Source organism: Brachionichthys hirsutus, chromosome 2 (assembly GCF_040956055.1).
Source record: "Brachionichthys hirsutus isolate HB-005 chromosome 2, CSIRO-AGI_Bhir_v1, whole genome shotgun sequence".
Classification (NCBI taxonomy): domain Eukaryota; kingdom Metazoa; phylum Chordata; class Actinopteri; order Lophiiformes; family Brachionichthyidae; genus Brachionichthys; species Brachionichthys hirsutus.
The window spans coordinates 2,523,828-2,546,680 of NC_090898.1; the positions used below are offsets into that span (position 1 = coordinate 2,523,828).

A 22,853-nucleotide genomic window follows, 5' to 3' on the forward strand; every position below is an offset into this window, starting at 1 on the left:
AGAGAAGGCGTTTCGGGCATGTCCATCCGGGAGGAGACCCGGTGGCCGACCCAGGACACGTTGGCGGGATTATATCTCTCGGCCGGCCTGGGAACGCCTCAGGATTCCCCTGGAAGAGTTAGTGGGAGCGGCTGGGGAGAAGGCTGCAGCCCCCGCGACCCGCATCCGGATAAGCCAAAGACGACGAGTACGAGTGAGTACTAGTACAAGTCATACATATGACTGCTATTATTTTTATGGCCATATATTGAAACCTGGTGGGACAAACAAATATGGCCTGTAGTTTGAGGCTCTGCTGTTGTTACAGAATATGAGTTCAGATTTGGGGTTAGAAGGGACAAAATGAAGTTATTTGAAAGGAGGAGGGCGTGAAAATCAGTAATGAGTAGTGCTATTTGAAATCTGAATGAAAAACTGGACTGAGATCTAAAGTGAAAGCGGGAGCATTGAGCTGGAGAAGAGCAGCACGGAGTTTAATGACAGAGGAGACTCTGCTCTGGCATCTCAACAGAGAAGCCGAAGAGGGACGACAGGGAAGGAATAAATACCCTGATGGAAAGATAAATGCAAGACGTGATCCAGAGGGGACCGTCGTTAGGGAGCCGGGCCGGGGACCAATCGCAGCTCATGTAGCTTCCCTCTCGGAGACAATGAGTGACTGTGAAGCTCTGCTCAGCGCTCAGCTGTCTGGGCGCCATGCTACTGTAACGCTGTCGATGACGGCGCCGTGCAGCAGCTCCAGGCCCAGAATAGACCCGAGGGGACAGGAAGTGCTGCGTCTCTCTTTGCTGCTGTTTGCTGCTGTGTTCCTGGCATCTCTTTGCTATTTCCATGGCAGTGGGGGGCACAGTGCACATTTTTAATGGCGATCACAGCGGCTTGACTTTGTGCATTTATTGACGAAGACATCCTTTTCCTGGGTTGCAAGCAGACACGAGAGTGACAGTGAAACAGACGGATCTTCCATCTTTGCTTCACAGTTTAGTTCATGTACGAAACGGTCCCCTCCCTCTTTCTCTCCCGCCGTCTCCCACTCTGTTGCGACTGTGTTACTTCCTTCCTTCCTCTTTCTTTTCCATCTTGTTCCTTCCAATACTTTGTCAGCTGTTGATTTATGGGTGATCCTGGAAGAGTTTGTGCCTGCTGTGTGTGTGTGTGTGTGTGTGTGTGTGCATGTCTCTTTTCTGTAGTTAAACTATATACAGAAATGAACTTGCTACAGTATGTGCTGCGGAGAAGGTGATTGGTTGTAAGCTGCCATCTCTGCAGGACCTAAATGTCTGACCCGGATCACAGCCGACCCTTCTGACCCTGGACACGGACTCTTTGACCCTCCCCCCTCAGGCAGGAGGCTACGGTCCATCTGGACCAGAACCTCCCACCATAAGACTCATGAACATTCTATAACTGGTTCCTGCCATTTGCACTGCTCTATTCTGTCCTCATCTTACTCTATTTCTATCACAATTTAATGTTTCATGTTTGCACGTTGGCATCAAGAAAAATTCTGAATTTGTGAATCCTTTTCACTGACAATGGCAATAAAATCTATTCTGATTCTGATCGGGTTGGCAGTAGCTCAGACTTGGCTTGGAGACTGGGGGGGAGGTCAGTTCAAGCCCATCTCAAGACAAGTTTGTAACTGGTTCATCTGGACCAAGAGGTGTGGACTGACTATTAGAGGGTGCTAGTTCGCCTCCTGAGTGCCACCGAGGTGCCCTTGAGGAAGGCACCGAATCCCTAGAAGCTGTTCCCTGTCCGCCACCATCCTCTCACCCCCAACTTTTACATGTCTGCTTCCCTTTGTGTGTGTGTGTGCGTGCATGCTCAAGGCCTGCCTTTATGTAGTGTATATACTAAATGAAAAAAGGAATTTCCCCACGAGGGATAAGTATAGTATTTTGGTTCATTGTTTATCTTTTATTTCTCAATTGCTACTTGGAATTATTTTGTTGTTGTCGTTGTTTTTTGATAAGTCCGGAAGATTCTTGCCTCATGTTCCAGAGCAGCTACAGGTTAGCCTCATGTACAAAGCAGAAGTTATTATGTATTTCTTTTAGTAGCTTTTCTGTACTTTCTCTGAAGCTCAGAAAGCGGTGCGGCACAGCTGATGTTTGCTATTATGGTTAATGCTTAAAAGATCTCGGAATCTTCCAAAGGTTATGACATAAAATGCTTCAGCAGAGTGATGTTAAAATCTTAAATGATAAACTCTTACTTCCATGCTGATTACTGATTGAAAATTAGGCAAGTTTCTGAATCCACAAACATTTCATTTCAAAACATTGGAGCAGAATTCTCCGAACCCCACCAAAGAACCATTTACACCTTTTTCGAGCATTCATCCTTGCTGTAGCCGAATCACAGAAGCTGAAGTGATGGAACTCGTGATCTTGTGTGTAACGCGCCGTCTGTGCAGCAGCGTGCTCTTCTTGCGCTGAACTAACACCACATGGACTCTCTTTTGATTCAGAGCACCTTCCTCAGACAGGATGTGCACACACAATGAAGGGCTTAACAGCCTCTTCAAATCTATCTGGGATGTCAGAACACGAGTTGCACAGTAAGATGAACATCACACACTTATGATACACATTTTTCATTTCTACTAGCAGGTGTTGGGTCAGAGAGCTACAAGCTGTGGATCACAGCAGAATCACAATCGATTTCATTTCTATTGTCTGTGAAAAGGATTCACAAACTAGGATGTTTTTGTTTTGGTACTGACGTGCAACGTGAAACATTAAATCACAGTAAAGATAGACTGAGATTTTTAAAAAATGTGGGAATATAAAAAATTACCACAAAACAGCAGCGTCAGGGGCGAATTTACAGATGTTCATTAGCAGCAACATGTGGACAGAATCACATAGTCCAAATCGAGCAGTGCAAATGGCAGGACATAGTCTGTGTCTGTGTCTGTCCCTGGTGGTGGCGCCATCGTACCACAAGGTGATGGAGGAGATAAGGACGGAGTCAACGATGGAGGTGTAGAACTGCACCAACATCTGGGTCGGCAGCTTGAGTTTACTCAGCGTCTCGTCTACAGAGTAGACGACGCAGCCAATCTGGCTAACTGTAGGCGAACTGCAGTGAGTCCAGGAGAGATCACATGAGTGATTCTGTCAAGCAGCAATCAGGTGATAATTCTCTGTGGGCTCGTGACTCACATCACATCTTGTTATTGTGAGTCATTGTTCATGCAAAACTCTTCATGCAGGCTCAGTTGGCCGACTCACCATCTGCAACTCTCCTTTGCCTCATGAAACTCAGCGCCTGTGCTCTGGACTTGCATTTCTGGCCTCAGTAAAGAGCCGTTAGGCGTACAAACACTCACAACATACCTGTCAATGTACAAAATCTGGTTCCCCAGGAAACCACAAGACAGAAGCATCCACTAGTCACTTTACATCTGTGTTGGAAACTTGGAAACAAAGAAAAAATAAAATAAAATGTGTGTGTAAATGACAAGTTTCAAAGTTATTGAGTGGAGTCAGACGGACGTTGTACTGCAAGACAGAAATACAGAGAACGCGAGTGAGTAAAGAGGCGTTTCAGATCTTCGGTGCTCTACGACTTTGGAAGTGTGTGGGCTTTCCAACATCCTCGCGACATTTCTCCTCCCAACACTAAATGCCTTTTCCTGTCGAGAAGCCGTTGAGGATCGCTCCTGCATTCTCAGCATCCACCAGTAAATGTCTGTCATTAATCTGATAGAGACGGAAAACAAGGAAGTGGTACATTAGTGACAGTCAGCTAATAAATGTCAAGCGATGGACTTGTTGTAAACTCTTTCCGTGTCTGTCTCCCAGGAAAGTCTGACGTCTTCATCCAGTTGGACCTGGAAGCAGAGTTTCATTTCACTCACCTGATCATGACCTTCAAGGTGGGATTACAGTTCTCACTGATCTCAAAGGCTCACAGCAGCCTCTTATATCTCTTGTATTGCTTTCGCTGTTCTTCTGTCTTTTGCAGACGTTCCGTCCTGCCGCCATGCTCATCGAGCGATCGGCTGATTTTGGCCATTCTTGGCAAATCTACCGCTACTTTTCCCACGACTGTGCGGCAGCCTTTCCCGGGGTGTCCCCGGGTCCTTTGCGTTCCATTAATGATGTCATCTGCGAGTCACGCTACTCTGACATTGAGCCGTCGACAGAGGGAGAGGTGAGGGATCAATGCAAACGCCACGACTCTGATGTAAATTCTTCTGCAGCCTGTAGCCCAACAAATATCTTTGTTCAACCTTCACGTTTAATTTTCACCACGAGAAACATGTTTGTGTTCCTGCTGATAATTAGATGAGAAGATGAAGAAACATTTTCCCTTTGTGTTTAGAAAAGGTTTGCACTCGCACAATATTGATTATGAAAGGATCTCCACACACATGGATCCAGAAACGGACTAAAACGATCTTGAAAGGACTGAAATGTTATTATTATTAGCGGAGCTACAGTAAGTCAGCAACACAAACCAAACTGGACAGTCCATTCATGTTTTGTTGTTCTCGTTGTTTTGTACACATTTCTCTGTTAGCGATGCTGACGCAGGCCCATGGCGCCATCGGTTTGACCTCTTGCTCTGGCTTTCTAAAGTTGACGTTTTCAGGCCAGGAAATCCAAAACACGACAAAACTTTACTGATTTAGGATGAAACCGTTGTCGGTTAACTGAGCTGATAATAACAACGAAATCTATTGATTTTGTCTTTTTTCCTTTTTTACAATTTAGCATAAGAATAAAAACAACATTGCAAGTTAAAATTAGAGATGCTGGAAAAGGTTGTAAATGTTATAATTGCTCAGAGCTCGAGTTGTTTCAGCTCATGCTCAACTAATCCAACTGTCTGCTGCCTTTCGCTCGGTTTTTTTAATCGTGCAAACATGAGCGTGTTTTAATCTTCTCCTCTTCCTCTAAAACAGGGCTGTCAAACTCATTTTGGGCCACATTAGCATTATGTTTGCCCTCCAAAAGCCAAATGTAAACCGTAACACGGTAAAAAATGTAACTAAATGTAATGTAATTTAATGTAAAATAAATGTAACTATTTATTTTTTTATTTAATTATTTAGCTGCCACAGTAATTACCATAAAATATTCAGTTTTGATGTCACTTTTTTAAAAGGTTGTAACTTAAAAATTGTTAAAGATAAAGCCATCCTGTAAATGAGAAAAATCATAAGTATGAACCAAAGTTTGTGATAGCTGGCTACATATGGAGCTGTCCAGTGCTAAAGTTCGCCTTCAGGATCAGCACTGGACAGCTCCATATATAGCCGACTACCTATGGAGCTGTCCAGTGCTGATCCTGAGCGCCAATTGTAGCCGGGATCAACATTTCCTTTAATGCGAGATGAATGTCAAGTTTCTGGTTTAATCGTTGGTCAAGGGTTCATCCAGATCACAGATAAATTCAGAGACAGCAGTGGTGGAACAATCAAAATATGTGGACAAGAAAATATCTTTAACTTAAAGTCTGCTTTAATGACTGTTTAATTATTACAGTCCTGATTTGTGTGTTATGTGTCTGGATTGTCCGTCTCTAGGTCATCTACAGAGTGTTGGATCCAGCCATCAAGATTGAGGATCCATACAGCCCCAACATCCAGAGTAAGCCAGCGCTTGTTCCTTCACCTAAGCTCTGCAGCGATGCAACCTGCCCGAGTCACGGAGAACAAATCGAGCTGTCCTGATCGTTGCAGGAAGCAATGTAGGAATGTGCTAGAAGTTTTTCAAGAGCTTTATGACAAGCTAATGCACACACGTATAAAACCTATTTTACAATAGCATGAAACACATCATATTAATAAGGATTAAAAAAACACTTTCTGTACGAGTACCAGGTCATTGAGGACTAGCGGTCTGCAGATGCTGAACTCACGAGAACCAATCAGTCTGCCGGGAGTTAGCATTAATGCTAGCATATCTCTGCTATTTATGAATTCACGGAAGGAATTGCAGTGTTGTGAAGGTGTAGCCACCTTAACATGGACATGCGTTGAAGAAACCCCTTCTTGGGTGAACATTTCTCGGTTTAACAGTTTGCTCAGACGCTCACCACCGCGCAGTGACTTGAGATATCAGCTACGCAGTGGCCTTCATGCTCTTTCCACGATTATTCTCACTTTGTTATTGTAGTATGTCTATTCTCCTCTTATAGAAGTGACAAAAGTCACACCAAACCTTCAGCCGACATTGAGCCCTTGTCATTCAGCTGTGAGATGTTATGGGCTGTAACTCTCTCTCTGGGGCTTGACATATGGCCCGACTGAGTGGAAAGCAGCTGTCTCCCTCCGTTAGCCTCACTCTGCTGGCCCCCTTGTTTAGACTGGCAGGACATGAGAGTTTTTCCCAGAAGCCTCACTTTCCAATGCAGCAGCAGATTTTGTCTTATTTTGCTGCTAAATGTCTTGCTGTAACTGACCCCTTCACAGCTGGGCAATCTACATTTATTGTCTGCTGTATTCAAGACAAGAAGTCAACTTCCAAAATAAAGTAGGAAGGAAAGTTTTGCCTTCCAGACCAAACATATTTGGCCTCTATGATTGGAAGAAAATATATTTTAAGAAACAGTTATTTTCAGAAGAGACTAGAACACAGGGTGAGCTACAAGAGTGGAGGGAGGAGCACACAGATGGACGACATCTTGCGTAGACGGAGCAGTTTAAAGGAGGTTGGTGACTGTAAGGTCGTGTAGCCAGCCAACATAGGCTGGGGGTGTGTAAGATGACTCTCGTGCAGCGCTTCTCAAATAGTGGGACGCGCCCCTATAACCCTCCGAGGATCATGCTTTTCTTTTGTCGGTGTACTAGACTTGTCACGGACCGAGGCAGGAAAAAATCCAAACGCACGACAGATCGAATTGGCAGGCAAAGGGAAGGTCCAAAAACAGGCAGGGGTCACAAACCAGGAAATCCAAACAAACAAGCAGACAGATCCCAAGGGGCAGGCGAAGAGGCAGAGTCCAGGAATCAGGCAGGGTCGGGACACGGGAGGTCAGTCTGAATTGCTGGAGAGTAGGAAATATCACTGACAATCTGGCAGAGAGCAGAGGACTGAGCTGGGTATATGTAGAGTCCGGACTGATGACCGATGTGATGCAGGTGATGGCAGGAGCACAGGAGAGGGGAAGACAGGGAGAGTTAGTGGGGCAATGACACCGGCCCGCCTCAAGGTGTGACAAGACTAAAGTGTAATTGCACATCCACTACAGTAGGTGGCGGTGGCGCGTTCATTGTCAGCATGTGCGCAGGGAGTATTAGCTCTATGGTGAGGTTTTTTTTCACCGCGCACCCAGCAAAGAGCGGGAGTTATGAGGTCACGTGCAGTCAGTCAGTGAACGAACGAACCCCTCAAGAGACAGCATGGAAAAATATTTAACATGAAAAGAGAGGCGGAGCCAGACGGAGGTAGAGAGACAACCGAAAGCTAAGACGAGGATATATGATGAAGCGTCTGTAGCGCTTAGCTTCACGGTGACGACGGTGGGAGACGAACACGTTAATATATATACAGTATATATATTGTGCTCCTGAGTTAATGTTGCTGATCAATAAAAAAAACAATTATTTATTTTTTAAGTATCAAATGGTTCAGTTGGTCAAAATAAAATGTGTACCGGTAGTTCAAATAAGGATTTTATTTATTTATTTTAATTTCACGCAAATTAAACACAATGTTAATAAAGTTATTCATTGTTGTAAGTTGATCTATATTTCTTTCATTTTTTTGAGAGGTAGCTGTAGCGCTTTTAACTGGGTTGTTTAATACAATCCTAGAGGGGAAGACGATGCCAGAGGAATGGAGGGGAAGCGTTCTGGTGCCTATTTTCAAGAAGAAGGGAGACATGCAGAGTTGGGGAAACTATCAGAGTCGTTCAGGGCATGTACCACAGCAGGGAGGTGTGCAGTAGGAAAAGAGCGACTTTAAAACAGGACAAAGGGTCAAAGTGTGGGAGGGGTTCAAGTGGAGGGGAGACAAAGAGTCAGAGCGGAGGAGCTGGTGGATGTTTTGGATTTGGAAGAACAACATCAGGGAATTGCAAGTAGAAAACAGATGGGAGGGCAGGGAGTGGGGAGACTGGAAAATGTTATTGAGCAGTGGGAAGAGAGATTTAGTGTTTCCTTCATTGGAGATGATGAGACCAGCAGAATAGTGATAGATAGAAACTTGAGAAGTAACACAGTGATGAGGGAAGAATTGGATGCACACAATTCTTCACTTCCTTTCCACATTCTCTCCATCACGCTGCTCTGTTGACCGAGGTGCTTCATTACATCTATTCCTTTTCCATTGTTCCCCCTGGGACCTTCTCATTTGCACACATGTACTCTGTTTTACTCCTGCTCACCTTCATTCCTCTCTTTTCTAGAGCAGACCTCCACTTCTCTAAATTCTCTTGTACATGCTCCCTGCTCTCACTGCAGAGCACAATGTCATCTGCAAACATCATATTCCAAGGCGCTTCCTGTCTCACCTCATCTGTTAGTCTATCCATCACCATGGCAAACAAAAAGGGGCTCCGAGCTGATCCCTGGTGCATCCCACCTCCACACTAAACTCCCCTGTTACTCCTGCTGCACACTTCACTGCTGTCGTACAACTGTACTACATGTCCTGAACTACTCTGACGTACTTCTCTGCCACTCCAGACTTCCTCATGCAGTGCCACAGTACTTCATGCAGTACCACAGTTCCTCTCTGGGCACACTGTCCTAGGCTTTCTCTAGATCCACAAAGACACAATGCAGCTCCTTCTGACCTTCCAAACCAATTGTTGCATCAGCTGTCCTGGTGGCTGGTCTCAGACTCTATTGCAGGTGAAGATGTCGGATGCGGAGGTCCTGGGCTGGTGTGGTTACACGTGGTCTGTGGTTGTGAGGCCGATGGATGCACTGCCAAATTCTCTGAAAAAAATTTGGAGACGTCTTATTGTAGGGAAATGAGCATTCAATTCATGGGCAACAGCTCTGGTGGGCATTCCTGCAGTCGGCATGCCAATTGCACGCTCCCTCAAAACGTGCGACATCTGCGACATTGTGCTGTGTGATAAAACTGAACATAGTGGCCTTTTACTGTGACCAGCCTAAGGCACACCAGTACAATAATCATGCTGTCTAATCAGCATCTTGATACGCCACACCTGTCAGGTGGATGGATTATCTCGCCAAGGGAGAAGTGCTCACTAACTTTGAGAGAAATAGGCCTTCGATCGTTGATTTCAAGTCATGAAAAATTGGGAGCAAAAACAAAAGTGTTGCGCTGAGACCACCCAAAAAACAGAACGGCATTTAATTTATTCAATGCATCTTTGTAAAATTATATTACTGTCAATATTTGTATATATTATTGTTTTCTATATCTATTTCTGCACTATGTACATACTGTTAGTTATTCTGTTTCTTCGTTGAGTGGAGAAATGCTGCTGATATAATTTCCCTGTGGGCTTATTAAAGTGTTCAGATTCTGATTCTGATTCTGATTCTGAAACCTCCTGCAAGATGCAAGATGATCGGAAACGCTTGACGCTAAATGTTTTTTCAAGTGATTCATGTTCTTCCCGTGTTCTTGATGTGTTTTAGGGAGGGCTGAATGCCAAATAAATGTTCATGATTCTCATTTTTACCATGTTGACATTGATGGTATTCTGAATTTGTGTGTGTGTGTGTGTGTGTGTGTGTGTGTGTGTGTGTGTGTGGTGTGATGGCTGCTGGTGAACAGCTGGACCAGCTGAGGATTGTCTCACCGCAGTTTTTTCCGCAGCTTGACAGGATGAAAACCAACAACTGTCACCGGAAAACCGTTATCTTTCTCCCTATTGGGGAGTTTGTTCCAACAGTTTGAGAGGTTAAAGAGGCAGCGTGTCGGAAGACTCATCTCAACATCACATTCCATTATTTTTATCATTGCCCAGCATTTTGGGATTGTACTTTAAAGCCGCTAACGAGTTTTCAGATTGTCTGGATCTCTGGAGAGGCTTCCGGTTCAGAAATGATGCAGAGATTTACCAGTTAGTGATATTCATATGTGCTCTCTGATGGTGAATCTTTTGCTTTTTATATTATAGTAGCTCTTTTGTTTTTTCACGTGACTTGTCATGTGATTCTGTCTCAGGTATTTAATCACCCCCGTGAGGTTTTAGTAATTATGAAAGCCCCGGGAAGGTCGAAACTCGTTGGCGTCCCCGTTTGCAATAACGGACTTTGTACCTGTCATCAGAATGCCTCGGACCATTTATGCCCATTTACACTGTTTTCCTATTACCATTTAAGGGCCTCGGTTTTGTTTTCCATTCGAGACATTTCTGTTTGTTGGTGTTTGGACGCCTTTTTCTTGCTGGCCTTCCTTTATCTCACCGTCTCATCATTCATTCTACAACTATCAGCATTCCCGTAACAGAAAAACTGGGACAAAGTCAAAGAGTCCACCTGAACACCAACCAGCACTCTGTTATCTTCATGTCCTCCACAGACCAGTTAAAGATCACCAACCTCAGAGTGAACTTCACCAAGCTTCACACGCTGGGAGACAACCTGCTCGACCCCAGAGCTGAAATCAAAGAAAAGTATTACTATGCCATGTACGAGCTCGTCGTGCGCGGGAACTGCTTCTGCTATGGCCACGCCTCGGAGTGTGCGCCCATCGATGGCATCAGGGACGATATCGAAGGAATGGTGATGCCTTCATCCTGTCACCGTTGCAAAGCTGTTAATTCTTCACACCGTATCGATTACTCACTCCTCTCTTGTAAAGGTTCACGGCAGGTGTGTGTGCAACCATAACACCAAGGGTTTGAACTGTGAGCAATGCCACGCCTTCCACAATGACCTGCCCTGGAGGCCGGCTGAGGGACGCAACACCAACGCCTGCAAAAGTGAGTGCTGCGGCGCTAACAAACGTTAAAGGAGACACATTATGAGACACTCCCCTACTCAGGCCAGCGCATCGCAGGGACACACAGAGACACAGAAACGCATTTGAAGGAATCAATTCACATAAATTGCATGTTTTTGGAGGCGGGAGGAAACCGGAGAACCGGAAAAAAACCACGCGGACACGGGGAGAACATAAAAACTACGCAAAGATGGGCTACTTTCTTGATGTGAGGCGACAGCGCTAACCACTACACCTCCGCCCACTACACTACATGCCACCCTATGTATAAAGTGTTTGTTGATATTTTACAATGAATTCACACCTCTCCCATCCTGTTAACTGTTTAATTACGGATGGTGTGGGCGCACCTGCCTGGTGTCTACCGGCAGCTAATTGTTCATCAAATATGTAATTTTATCTTTAAAAAAAGACTATATGCTCCTTCCATTGTCTTTTCAGTCCTGAATCAATCAATAAGTCGTGAAAAGATTTCTTTCTTCCGCGTGAAGCTGGTCAATCCACTGGGATGGGAAAAGGGACAGCAGGAACCACTGATGAATTCTGCCTTTTTTCCAGAGTGCAGCTGCAACGGCCACTCTCCACTCTGCCACTTTGACATGGCAGTTTATTTGTCCACTGGGAACACGAGTGGGGGAGTCTGTGATGACTGTCAGCACAACACCATGGGACGTAATTGTGAGATGTGCAAACCCTTCTACTACAAAGACCCTTTCAAGGACATCAGGGATCCCCGAGTCTGCATAGGTAAGTGTCTGTCACGTACAAACATCTAACAGCCACGAGACGAGTTTGAATCCTGTCATCTTATTTTTATTTTTACCTCCTGAAAGGAGGACGTTTGTTTGTTTGCCTCTCTCATCGTCTGAGCACCTTTCTTCACTGATACCAGGAAATACAGATCACCTTTCAAATGACAAAGACACAAATGCTGCTTCTCCACAGTCGCAAAGGAGGAAGTTTGTCTTTTCACCCGGTCCCCGTCTGTCCTTGTTTGCTCTTCAGCTTGTGACTGTGACCCTGACGGTTCTCAGAATGGAGGGATTTGTGACGGCCACACCGAGCCGTCCCTCGGCATGGTGGCAGGTCAGTGCCGCTGCAGGGCCAACGTCGAGGGCCCCCGCTGCGACAGGTGTACGAGCGGCTTCTTTGGCCTGAGCGCCGGCAACCCTCAGGGCTGCCAAGGTGAGAACGCTCTGGTGCAAATATGCATTTAGAAGTGGTTGTTATTAGAAATGTTGCAATCATCCACATTTCTTTAACCCTTTACCTCCGGATGGTGAGGGCGCACCCGGGCCGTCCTTACGGCCGTAGCACCAGCACCACCTGCTGGTCAAAGTTGGTGTCTTCGACCGGAGCACCGGCGCCGGTTCCCTCTAACGGCGGTGCATTATTGGCGTAACACCGGGCGTAGACAACAATAGCGCCGGTGCTACGGTCGTGGAAAGAGGGTTTTAGAATAATGCCACATTATTAAATAAAGTTTCCTAAAATAAATAATGTCATCTTAAGGAATGACAGTAATTCTGAATTTTAAAGGACTTAGTGGGGGAAAATGCCTTCCGTCCCACATAGACAGTGCATGAAGACGTGCTCACCCATCGAGGGTCCTGGGTAGATCCTGGGACTCTGTGACCCTGAGTATAAGGCCTTATTCCAGGATTAATACAGAGGCCAGGAGGCGGGGGCAGACTGAATGTTGCTCGAGAGGCAAAACGCAGGACGAAGAAATCTTCAGGACTCTCTCACTACTGCTTATACTAAAATATTAATACCAGAATTCCGAGAGGATTACTTTTCGCTGCAGGTGACTGAACGTGCTGAGGACCAGTTTAGTGTTTGGTGACTAAAACGAGAATTTTTAGCAAGGATTTATCTCATAGTCCAGGTTAAATTAAAATGTAGCTTGATAAACAGTATTTAATGACGTAGCTGTGAAACCTTGTGACGTTTGACCCCCCCCCCTGTGCCCCAGCGTGCCGGTGTGACCGCAGGGGGACGGTTTTGGGCAGCTCCCAGTGTGACCCCATCAGCGGCGACTGCTTCTGCAAGCGCCTCGTCACGGGACGCAGCTGCGACCAGTGTTTGGTAAGACAACTCGTGATATATATATAACTCCATCTTGTCCCGAAGCTACGCCGCCAGGAATAGTGCGAGCAGGAATGTGTGCGCCCTCTGTCTAAATATAACACTGGGATTTGAGGCTTGTCCGGATGGTGTGTGTGACACAAGGCCTAAAATGGTTGGGGCCTGAACCGCTTCCTGTTTTATGACCAGCGATGTGAAGCCTCATTTAGCCGGGGCACTGTAATGTCAACATTGGACAACGTCCAACAACTGCATAAAAAAAAGGAAACAAACAGACAGACAACCGCTCAGAGACACACACACACACCTACACACACACGCACGCACACACACACACAGACTCACACACTATGGACAATTTTGAAGTAAGAAATTCACCTAAATTGCATGTTATTAGAGGTGGGATGAAACCGGAGAAGACCCACAGAGACACGGGGGGAGGGGCATACAAACGTACAGATAGGATTTGTACCAATTACCTTCTTGCTGTGAGGCGACAGCGCTACCCACCGCGCCACCCTCAAGTTCATGAAAGTTCATGAAAACGTTACTTACTTGTCTTCTTGTTCGCTTTCCAAGTAGCTATTTAGCCAAACACCCCGGTGAGAAGGCCGCTGCGGGGTTGAGGAGGTTTTTGGGTTTTGGCCTCAGACTCAGGAACAGAGTATGAAAAGGACCAGATTGTTATTTAACACTAAAAGAGAAATCACAAAATCCATCTGTGTCTCCAGCCTGAACACTGGGCTCTGAGCCACGACCCGAACGGCTGCAGGGGCTGCGAGTGTGACGTCGGAGGAGCCCTGGATAACGCGTGAGTGGCCGCACCGCATGGAGGCTGCGATGGGGACACGCCTTTGACGTCTTGTTGAGTGAAACTTGGTGTCTCTGTTTGCCCCCGGAAGAATCGTAATCCATTTAGTGACTTTGTTCTCCGACATTCTCTCTGCTCATCACTAATGATCTGACGCCAGGTTGAGCTGACCCAATGAACCCATATGGTTAGCATTCTGACCTTAGCGTTTTAACCTCTGACCTCTGCTAATGTCCAAGCCACTGCAGCGCCACAGAGCCTCTGAATATAATCAGTGGAATGACATCTCTTGTCTGTAGCTGCTCCATGGCGAGTGGCCAGTGTCGCTGTCGCAGTCACATGGCAGGGCGCCAGTGTGCACAGGTGGAGTCTGGGTATTACTTCATGTCTCTGGACCACTTCCTCTACGAGGCCGAGCTGGCCAGATTGGGGCAGGTGAGTCTGTTTGCTCTTCACCTTTGCCGTGCATTTCTATTTCAGAACGCGTTTCCTTTTCAGAGCTGCACAGTGGAGACCCGGGAGCACCAAGTGGGTCGCCCCGCCACCTGGACAGGCACTGGGTTTGCTCGGGTACCTGAGGGTGGCACCCTGGAGTTCGTCGTCAGCGACGTCCCCGCCTCCATGGAGTATGACCTGCTTATCCGCTACGAGTCTCAGGTCTGTGGTTGCGTGAGCCGTCGTCACCGCTGCCTGTAGCCGCCCTTCCGCTGGTCGTGAAGTTTAGGCTGAGACATTGTCGGACCCCGGCGTCGTAATCACCCGATAGGAGAGCGGCATCGATCCTCTTGTTCCTTTTTCTCATTTCAAAGTGCCGGCGCTTCCATGCCTGTTCTAGACAGATGAGTTTGGTTCAAACCTTTGGCCGTGGTACCCTCACTGATGATCGGGTGTGCTTTCGCTGCATGGTAAACATGTAACACTGACTGTGAGTAGATGCCCCGTGACTGGGGGGAGGTACGGATAACAGTGACCCGGCCAGGCACGATCCCCACCAGCAGCCCCTGTGGAAACACCATCCCAGACGACGACAGACTCGCCGTCTCCCTACCGGCTGGGTCCAGGTGCGAGTTCAGGCATCCACATACTGTGTCCACACACACACACACACACACACACACACACACAGCCGCTGACCATCTGTTTGCTCTAGGTTTGTGGTCCCTGCTCGTCCAGTGTGTCTAGAGAGAGGCGTGACTTACACACTCCGCCTTGAGTTCCGGAACGACCAGGACCCCAACGTTATCCTCAACGGACTGGCCAGCGCTCTCGTCCTGGTGGACTCTGTGAGAGAAAAGGATTTTCTCTGTCATATAAAATTGGCATTAAATCACTTGCCACACCCAAGCCCCTCCCTCCCTTTCCTCAGATCGCCTTGATCCCACGCCACGCCTCCATGGAGATGTTTAACGCAGGCGATCCGGCTTCCAGCAAAAGGAGGCAGACCTACGAGCGGTATCGCTGCCATGAGGGGGCAAAGAGTGTGATCCGACCACTGATGAGCGACCCCTGTGCCAAGCTGATCACCAGCATGTCGGCGATAGTAAATGATGGTGCTCTGCGTGAGTGAGAGACTTATACATTTCACGTCTGAACAGGCGGAACTTATTTCCTTCATATTTTTACACGTTGCTCACGGGACCATTTATTTGCTGCTTCTGCAAAAGCGTTAACTGGTTAATGCGAAGTGCAACGGAGAAGGTTGTTTATCTTAGAGCGATCCGTAGACTCAAAATCAGCTCGTAGTTCATCAGGTGGGCGTAGTCACTACGGACGGTGTGTCCTCTGTCTTCCAGCTTGTAGTTGTGATCCTCAGGGATCCACGAGCTCCATGTGTGATGTCCGTGGGGGCCAATGCCACTGCAGGCCCAATGTGATTGGTCGGCGCTGTGACCGCTGCGCTCCAGGAACGTACAGCTTTGGACCTTCGGGTTGCGTCGGTGAGAGACTCTTGGCCTTTCTACTTCTTCCTTGAAATCCAAACCTGTTTATTGATTTAACATACATGAACTATTCTGTATTATTTTATACCTCCGATCTGATTTTTGTTTTCATTGAAATTAGGGTTTAGTAAGATCCATGAGAATTTAAAGACTTTGCAACAGTTAGTAAAACAACTCCGGCGGAATTTCAAGGTTTTTTCTATTCTTTATTTATCAGATTTAAAGATCCCATATTATGAAAAACTCACTTTTCCCATGTTTCTACACTATTATGGTGATTTTGGGTCCTTATCAACCAAAAAACAGCAAAATAAAGCATCCAGTCAATCCTTGGTAGTTTGGTAGGTCTGTAATCACCTCCTGAAACAAGCCTGGAAGAAATCCCTCGGCATGATGCCAAGCCGGGCGAACGTGCACATCTTGTGCACGTTCCTTTCAAATAGGTTCCTTTAATATGGGACCTTTAACAAGTGATCAGTAGAATTCATCTGTGCACCATCGTAGTTATTCTTGTATAAGAAAAAAAAAGATTCCCATCATAACAAACATGAAAAAGAAAATTAAAGAAACAGAAAACAAGAACTTTCTTAATAATGTCAGGGAGTGACCATTACAAAGTATTTTTAATTTTTACCCATTTCCCTCAACACGCTTGCAACCGGACATGTGTTTGATTCATAAATCATTTTATAAATATCCAACGTGTCTCGCCATTTCTTAGTAACAGACTTTTTACTTGCAACCAATAACATGCAGATTAAACATCGGTTCCTTCTTTCTCCATTGCTGTGGGGACCTCGCCATTTTTGTTTATATCAAGGAACTATATTGTTCATAATTTGTTCCTTAACATTGCCGTCTTACTTGAATACTTGAATGTAATTGTACTTATTTTAGGGCACAGATTTAAGTTCACTGTTAAATGGAACTTCACACTTTGCTGGTGATTCTGACACTTGTTCTTCTTGCATCTTCGTCTCTTCTTTAGTTAGCTCAATGCTGCGCTGTTGGCGCCCTCTCCTGTCTCTCGTGGCACAGTTGCAAATCTAAATCCCGGGCGAGCCTTCCCTGCCCCCCCCGCCCCAACCTGCTCCTCTCCTCTGTTTGCGCCTCCTCATCCCGCTCCTCCCTCTGCCCAGCTTGCGGCTGCAGCTTAGAAGGCTCCGTGACTCGACTCTGTGACAAGTTCTCGGGTCAGTGCCACTGCCGTCCGGGAGCGTTTGGTCTGCGCTGTGACGGGTGCCAGGCGGGTCACTGGGGCTTCCCCAGCTGCCGGCCCTGCCAGTGCAGCGGACGCACCGACGAGTGCAACCAGGGCACCGGGGCCTGCATCAACTGCAGGGACAACACTGGAGGAGACAAATGTGACAGGTGATGTTTGAGCACGAAGGTGACTGTGCTGCACGAGGCCAGCTTCAGTTTATGCATCTGTGAAGCAAAGCCATCAGGTGTCCCATTAGCTACATGTTCACCCATGTTAACCTGTTCATTAGGTGTGCCAATGGTTACTATGGTAACCCCAATTTGGGCAAAGCATCCAGTGCTGATTGTCGTCCTTGCCCCTGCCCCGAAGCGCCCAGCAGTGGACGCCACTTTGCTGTTTCCTGCTACAAGGACAACCGTAACAGACAGATCATCTGCAACTGTAACCATGGTTACACAGGTAAGCGTCTCGGTGCTGCTCTTTTTGTCCCTCCTCTTCTGTCAGTCCCTTCTTCCTGCTCTGTTTCCTCTCCTCGTGCTCACACAGTGATGGTGATGAAAGGATCTGCGTGCACACACAGCACAGAGCAGGCGGCCGTTAGCATGTCCTCTGTAATGGACATGCTAACTGGCTGGGTCTCCGGAGGATATAGTGATGCAGTAGAAATGTACTGGTTCTAGTCCCCTGCTGTTAGATCAGGGGTCGGCAACCTTTTTCATGGCGCGTGCCACTTTACAATGTCTGATACGGCACTCAGCAATTTTAGGTCAGACATGCATTGATTTATATTTGGTCAAGGATATTTAAGTATTTGAGGTTTATGCGATGAACTCTATTGATTTTGCTGCAGCAACTTCAGTCCACACGAATGATTTGGTTTCATTTTTCCATTTAATGTACATTGAAGTCATCGATAGAAAAACCCGGTTATCCTAACTCCAATTGAAACACTTTGCTTGTTTCTCTCCACGATCAGGCGCTCGATGTGATCAATGTGCCCCGGGTTACTATGGCAACCCCTCCCGCCCTGGAGGGCGCTGCCAGCCGTGCCAGTGCAACAACAACATCGACATGTCGGACACGGGCGCCTGCGATCGGCAAACTGGAGAGTGCAGGAAATGCCTGTACAACACTGAGGGCTCCCAGTGTGGCGTCTGCAAGAGCGGCTACTTTGGAGATGCTTTTCGACGCAACTGCAGGAGTGAGTGAAAAAATGTATAGTACTTGGGGTTAATTTTGTTGAAACAGTAACGTCATACAGTAATTAAGGCATGCTCTTTGTATGCTCTCACTTTAGAGTGCACGTGTAACTTCCTGGGGACCGAAGGCAGCCAGTGCATGGAGCGCGAGGACTGTGTGTGTCAGCGAGCAACGGGGCAGTGTCAGTGTCTGCCTCATGTCATAGGTCTGACATGTGACCACTGCGCCCCCAACCACTGGAACCTGGCCAGTGGGAAGGGCTGCGAACCCTGCAGATGTGATCCCAACAACTCGGTCACTTCCTCGTGCAATGAGGTAGGCCCCGTTCGCATACCGACGCAAAAACCAAACAAACGGATGTGTGTCACATGCGGATTTTCCGGCACGCTCTGCTGCAGTTCACCGGCCAGTGTCAGTGTCGGGACGGCTTTGGAGGACAGACGTGCACAGATTGTCAGGAGAACTACTGGGGAGACCCCAGGACGCAGTGCAGAGGTGAGAAGCCTGATATTAGGTCGAGATAAATAATGCTGACTCCTGTCTATTCTCATAATGCCTAACGAAATATTCTAAACAGTATCTGTAAGCTAGCAGAGTGAGTGCTAAACTGAGGTAGGCAGGCAGGCAGGCAGGCGCGATTGCTCTAAAACTGCAAGGGAAGCTCAGCTTCCCCTGAAATGTCCCACCAAAAAACTCAAAGTGGTGAAATATGCACTTCTGTGTGTACATTTCATTGACTAATTATGCTCTAGAATAAATATATGCACTTCATCTTTTGATCAGAATCAGCTACTTATCACTAAGGGTGTAACGGTTCATGGGATGTATTGAACCGTTTTGGTTCTGGAGGTTGGGTTCGGTCCACTTGCGTACCGTTTCGGTTTTTCGGTTTTATGCATATTTTGGGCTTTTTAATCCGGCCCACCGAATTTGTCCAAATTATATCATTAAATAAAATTTTATTATAATCAAACCTCATTCATTTTACATTTTCCCTGTAATGCTTCCGGTAAAAGGCCAAATCCTTTCATGAAATAGCATTTACATGTCATTTATATTAGTTCACACCAAATACCATCCATCTGCTCCTGGCCTGGCCCCTCTGTACAATTTTAGAACCCATTGTGGCCCACGAGTCAAAAGTTAGCCTACCCCTGATATATATAGTATACAGTATAAGCAATTTGTGTTTTCTGTGTTTCTTGCATACCTCTACAAGTCTGCTCCTATCAATTGAACTGATTACTCATCGCTAATACGTACATTCAAAATCTACAGACAGTGGAAGAAATGGGGTCAGCAGGGGCTGACAGCTCGACTTACACTGAAGTACTGTGTAGTAAATGCAGCTCTAATGGTAGTAAATGATGACATTGGTTGCGCTGAAGTGGATATCTGATTTCCCTTATGTCCCCCTCAGAGACAAGGATTGCTTCTATTTCTTTGACCAGGACTGCTTGAAAATGATGTCATATAAAAATAACTTCTTGCAAGACTTGGAAGTTTGAATTTAGCTGTGAATAGTTGCCTTGTTTCACAAAAATGCTTGATATTAAGTTCTAACTGTGGATTAACAGGACGATAATTAACCCGGATTCTCTCCCCATCTCCCCACCCAGCTTGCGACTGTGACTGGCGCGGCATTGAGACGTCTCAGTGCAACCGGGTGACGGGGCACTGTGTTTGTCAGCAGGGGGTCTCCGGGGTCCGCTGTGACCAGTGTGCTCGAGGCTTCTCTGGACAGTTCCCCAATTGCCATCCCTGTCACCAGTGTTTCGGAGACTGGGATCGCATTGTGCAGGTGTCATCTCGTGCAAATCGGGGGATTTCATTTGGGCACTTTTGATGAGAGGGAACGATATTCGTTGACTTTGTGATTTTCTTTCGTCTCCACACCAGGACCTGGCAGTTCGCACTCGTGTCCTGGCAGAGCGTGCCCATGAGATTCAGACCACTGGGCTTACTGGGCCATATGAGAAAGCCTTCGGAGACCTGGAGGAGAAACTTGCTAAAGCTCAGGGAATTGTCAACGCACGCAATGCGACTTCTGCAGCTGTCGCCATCCTGATGGAGCTGATTGAAGACCTTAGGTATGGCAGGAGAAATAAGTGTCCCACCATCCAAGTCAGTAGTCGGATATCTTCTTGGAAAAAAGATTCATTAATAACTTGTAGGTTTGTTAAAATGTCCACATCCATGTGGTGAATGCTTGCTTTCCTGCAGAGCACAGATCAGCGACACCACCGATAAACTGAATCGGCTGGAGGGAGACCTAACCATTGTCCAAGACAGCAACTCTGAGGCAAGCAAGGAACTGAGTGTTCTGGAGCGAGAGGCTAAAGAGCTCAACCTCACCTCAGAGCAGCTGCACCACCAACTGGACATCCTGAAAAACTCCAACTTCCTGGGTTCGGAAAAAACGTTTGGACTCCTAGCTTTTACCCCAAACTTTATCGATGTTACTTTTACACAAGTTCCCTCACACTCGCAGTCCCTCTTCATCCTCAGATTCACTTCCTTCGTCTGATTGACTGATCTGTAGCTTGAAAGTGAAACTGTCCTTTCCCTCCCGTGTTCTCCAGGTGCGTACGACAGCATGCGAAGCTCTTACAACAAGTCTCGCGATGCAGAGGGACGTGCCAGCGACTCGACAACCGCCAGGCGCAGCGCGGTCAGCCAGTCTGCTGACACTCGCCGCCGGACCGAGCGACTTATCTCTGCCAAGAAGGACGACTTCAATCGCAAAAATGCTGCTAACAAGCATGCCCTCGGGAACTTGAACACCCGATCACAGGGCCTGGACATGAAGAAGATCAATGAAAAGGTTTGAATGCATGCTTCATTTAAAAAGAATAAAAAATAAAAATAAAAAAGAGAGAAGTAAAGACAAAGTGGAAATTAGAATATTTACATATTGGTGAAGCTACATTATCAGTCCAGATTCCCACATCAGGCAGGGTCAGATTCAAGATTCAAGATTCAAGATTCAAGATACTTTATTGTCATTATGCGAACATAATAAAATCAGGACACGTTACGAGACAATACTGTGGACGTGAGCAGTGTTTGTATAAGAGATAAGGAGACAACGAGCAAATAAACAGCCAATCAGCCACAAAACCAGCCAATCGCTGCTAGTCACATAGCTAGTAGTTAGTTAGTAGTTAGTTAGTTAGTTGGTTTTTCCATCATTATTGAATTTAGCTACTGCTTCATTTTTAATTTTTTTTACTAATTTACCTGCAACAGCTCGGTAAATTAGTTTTAGCTTTAGCCAAAGGCTAAATGGTAAATGTGCTGTACTTATTCAATTCAATTCAATTCAGTTTTATTTCTATAGCGCCAGATCACAACAGAAAGTCATCTCAAGGCACTTTACAGGATTAGCAGGGAAACACAGAACCCAACTTGACCCACAAGAGCAAGCACTTTGGCAACTGAGGCAAGGAAAAACTTCCCTTTAACAGGCAGAAACCTTGCACAGAACCTAAGCTCATGGTGGACGGCCATCTGTCTGACCGGCTGGGTTGAGAGACAGAGAGAGAGAGAGAGGGAGAGAGAGAGAATGGCAGGTCGGAGGCGAGTCAAAAACAAGGAGATGGATGGGAAGCGATAGCAAGCAGGAGCAGACAAAAACAAGATGTAATCGTATCTAGTGCTCTTCCAGTCTGACCAAAACACAAGCGCTCATCCGTTCGTTCATACAGTGGTGGCTGACGCCGCATGCAAGGCTGTGACGCACCAGCATGTGTCGCAGCCACAGCATATAGCATTGGCTTTAGCTTCTGAGCAGCGTACATCCCTGTGACCGTTACAAATTATAAATGTGGATTGAACATTGGTCAACAGCTTATTGACCTTATCTCAACAGGTTTGTGGCACCCAAGGCAATGCTCTCTGCGGGGAAAGTCCATGTGGAGGCGCAGGTTGCCGTGACGACGACGGGAACCGTCACTGTGGAGGCCTAAACTGTAACGCTGCCGTACCCGTAGCCAACAATGCCTTGGAGAGAGCCAAACATGCAGAGAAGGAGCTGAACAAAGCTATGGCAGAGGTGGAAGTACTCTTTATCAAGGTATGGAAGTCGATGAAAATGAATCTGGTGTCTCTGAAATGCACTAAAACAGATTGAAATGACTTTCTGTGCGGAGTTTGTAGGTTCTCCCCATGTCTGTGTGGGTTCTCACCGGGTTCTCCGGCTTCCTACCACCTGCAAACACATTCCACATTGTCCGTAGGTGTGGGTGAGAGCGTGTGTGTTTCTTGCCTCTCTTGTTGGGCTCGGCTCAAGCAGCCCCATGACCCGTAAGGTGGCTAAGGGGCCGTAGGCGAGACGATCGGCATTATCTCGTCTGTCAGCGATCGTCCCGTCTACAAGAAAGTGAATGCATGGCTGACTGAAATGAAGACACTAATGATTCAAGCACCATTAAGACGCCAGCTATGGCGAGTAATCTGTAGCTGTCATTCTTTTGACTCGTCTAAAAGCAGCTCCGACTTTCATCCAGGTTGCAGAGGCGAAGAGAAAGGCGGAGGAGGCCAAGGGTAAAGCCCAAGTTGCTCTCGACAAAGCCACGGTCACCAAGAATAAAGTGGATCGCTCCAACAATGACCTCAGAGACCTCATCAAGCAGATCAGGGAATTCCTCACGGGTGAGTTTTCTGCATGATAGATTTCACCAGCGACTGTCTCCTCCTTCAACCCTGCTGTTCCTCGTGTG

At 46.7% G+C, this 22,853-nt stretch overlaps 1 protein-coding gene across 1 annotated transcript in view; it reads left to right on the forward strand.

The window, feature by feature from the left end:
* lamb2 (laminin, beta 2 (laminin S)) overlaps positions 1-22,853 on the forward strand; it is a 38,286-nt gene that overhangs the window by 11,663 nt on the left and 3,770 nt on the right. Inside the window, exons 5-30 of the mRNA XM_068747484.1 lie at positions 3,813-3,886; positions 3,976-4,164; positions 5,543-5,606; positions 10,467-10,669; positions 10,749-10,869; positions 11,448-11,636; positions 11,895-12,074; positions 12,865-12,977; positions 13,709-13,788; positions 14,088-14,223; positions 14,287-14,445; positions 14,722-14,849; positions 14,939-15,071; positions 15,155-15,347; positions 15,582-15,725; positions 16,868-17,099; positions 17,222-17,391; positions 17,909-18,133; positions 18,230-18,447; positions 18,531-18,627; positions 19,752-19,933; positions 20,032-20,222; positions 20,356-20,540; positions 20,715-20,956; positions 22,004-22,207; positions 22,641-22,785. Of these exons, the coding sequence (XP_068603585.1) occupies positions 3,813-3,886; positions 3,976-4,164; positions 5,543-5,606; positions 10,467-10,669; positions 10,749-10,869; positions 11,448-11,636; positions 11,895-12,074; positions 12,865-12,977; positions 13,709-13,788; positions 14,088-14,223; positions 14,287-14,445; positions 14,722-14,849; positions 14,939-15,071; positions 15,155-15,347; positions 15,582-15,725; positions 16,868-17,099; positions 17,222-17,391; positions 17,909-18,133; positions 18,230-18,447; positions 18,531-18,627; positions 19,752-19,933; positions 20,032-20,222; positions 20,356-20,540; positions 20,715-20,956; positions 22,004-22,207; positions 22,641-22,785 (4,197 nt within the window). The remainder of the gene's footprint in view (positions 1-3,812; positions 3,887-3,975; positions 4,165-5,542; positions 5,607-10,466; positions 10,670-10,748; positions 10,870-11,447; positions 11,637-11,894; positions 12,075-12,864; positions 12,978-13,708; positions 13,789-14,087; positions 14,224-14,286; positions 14,446-14,721; positions 14,850-14,938; positions 15,072-15,154; positions 15,348-15,581; positions 15,726-16,867; positions 17,100-17,221; positions 17,392-17,908; positions 18,134-18,229; positions 18,448-18,530; positions 18,628-19,751; positions 19,934-20,031; positions 20,223-20,355; positions 20,541-20,714; positions 20,957-22,003; positions 22,208-22,640; positions 22,786-22,853) is intronic.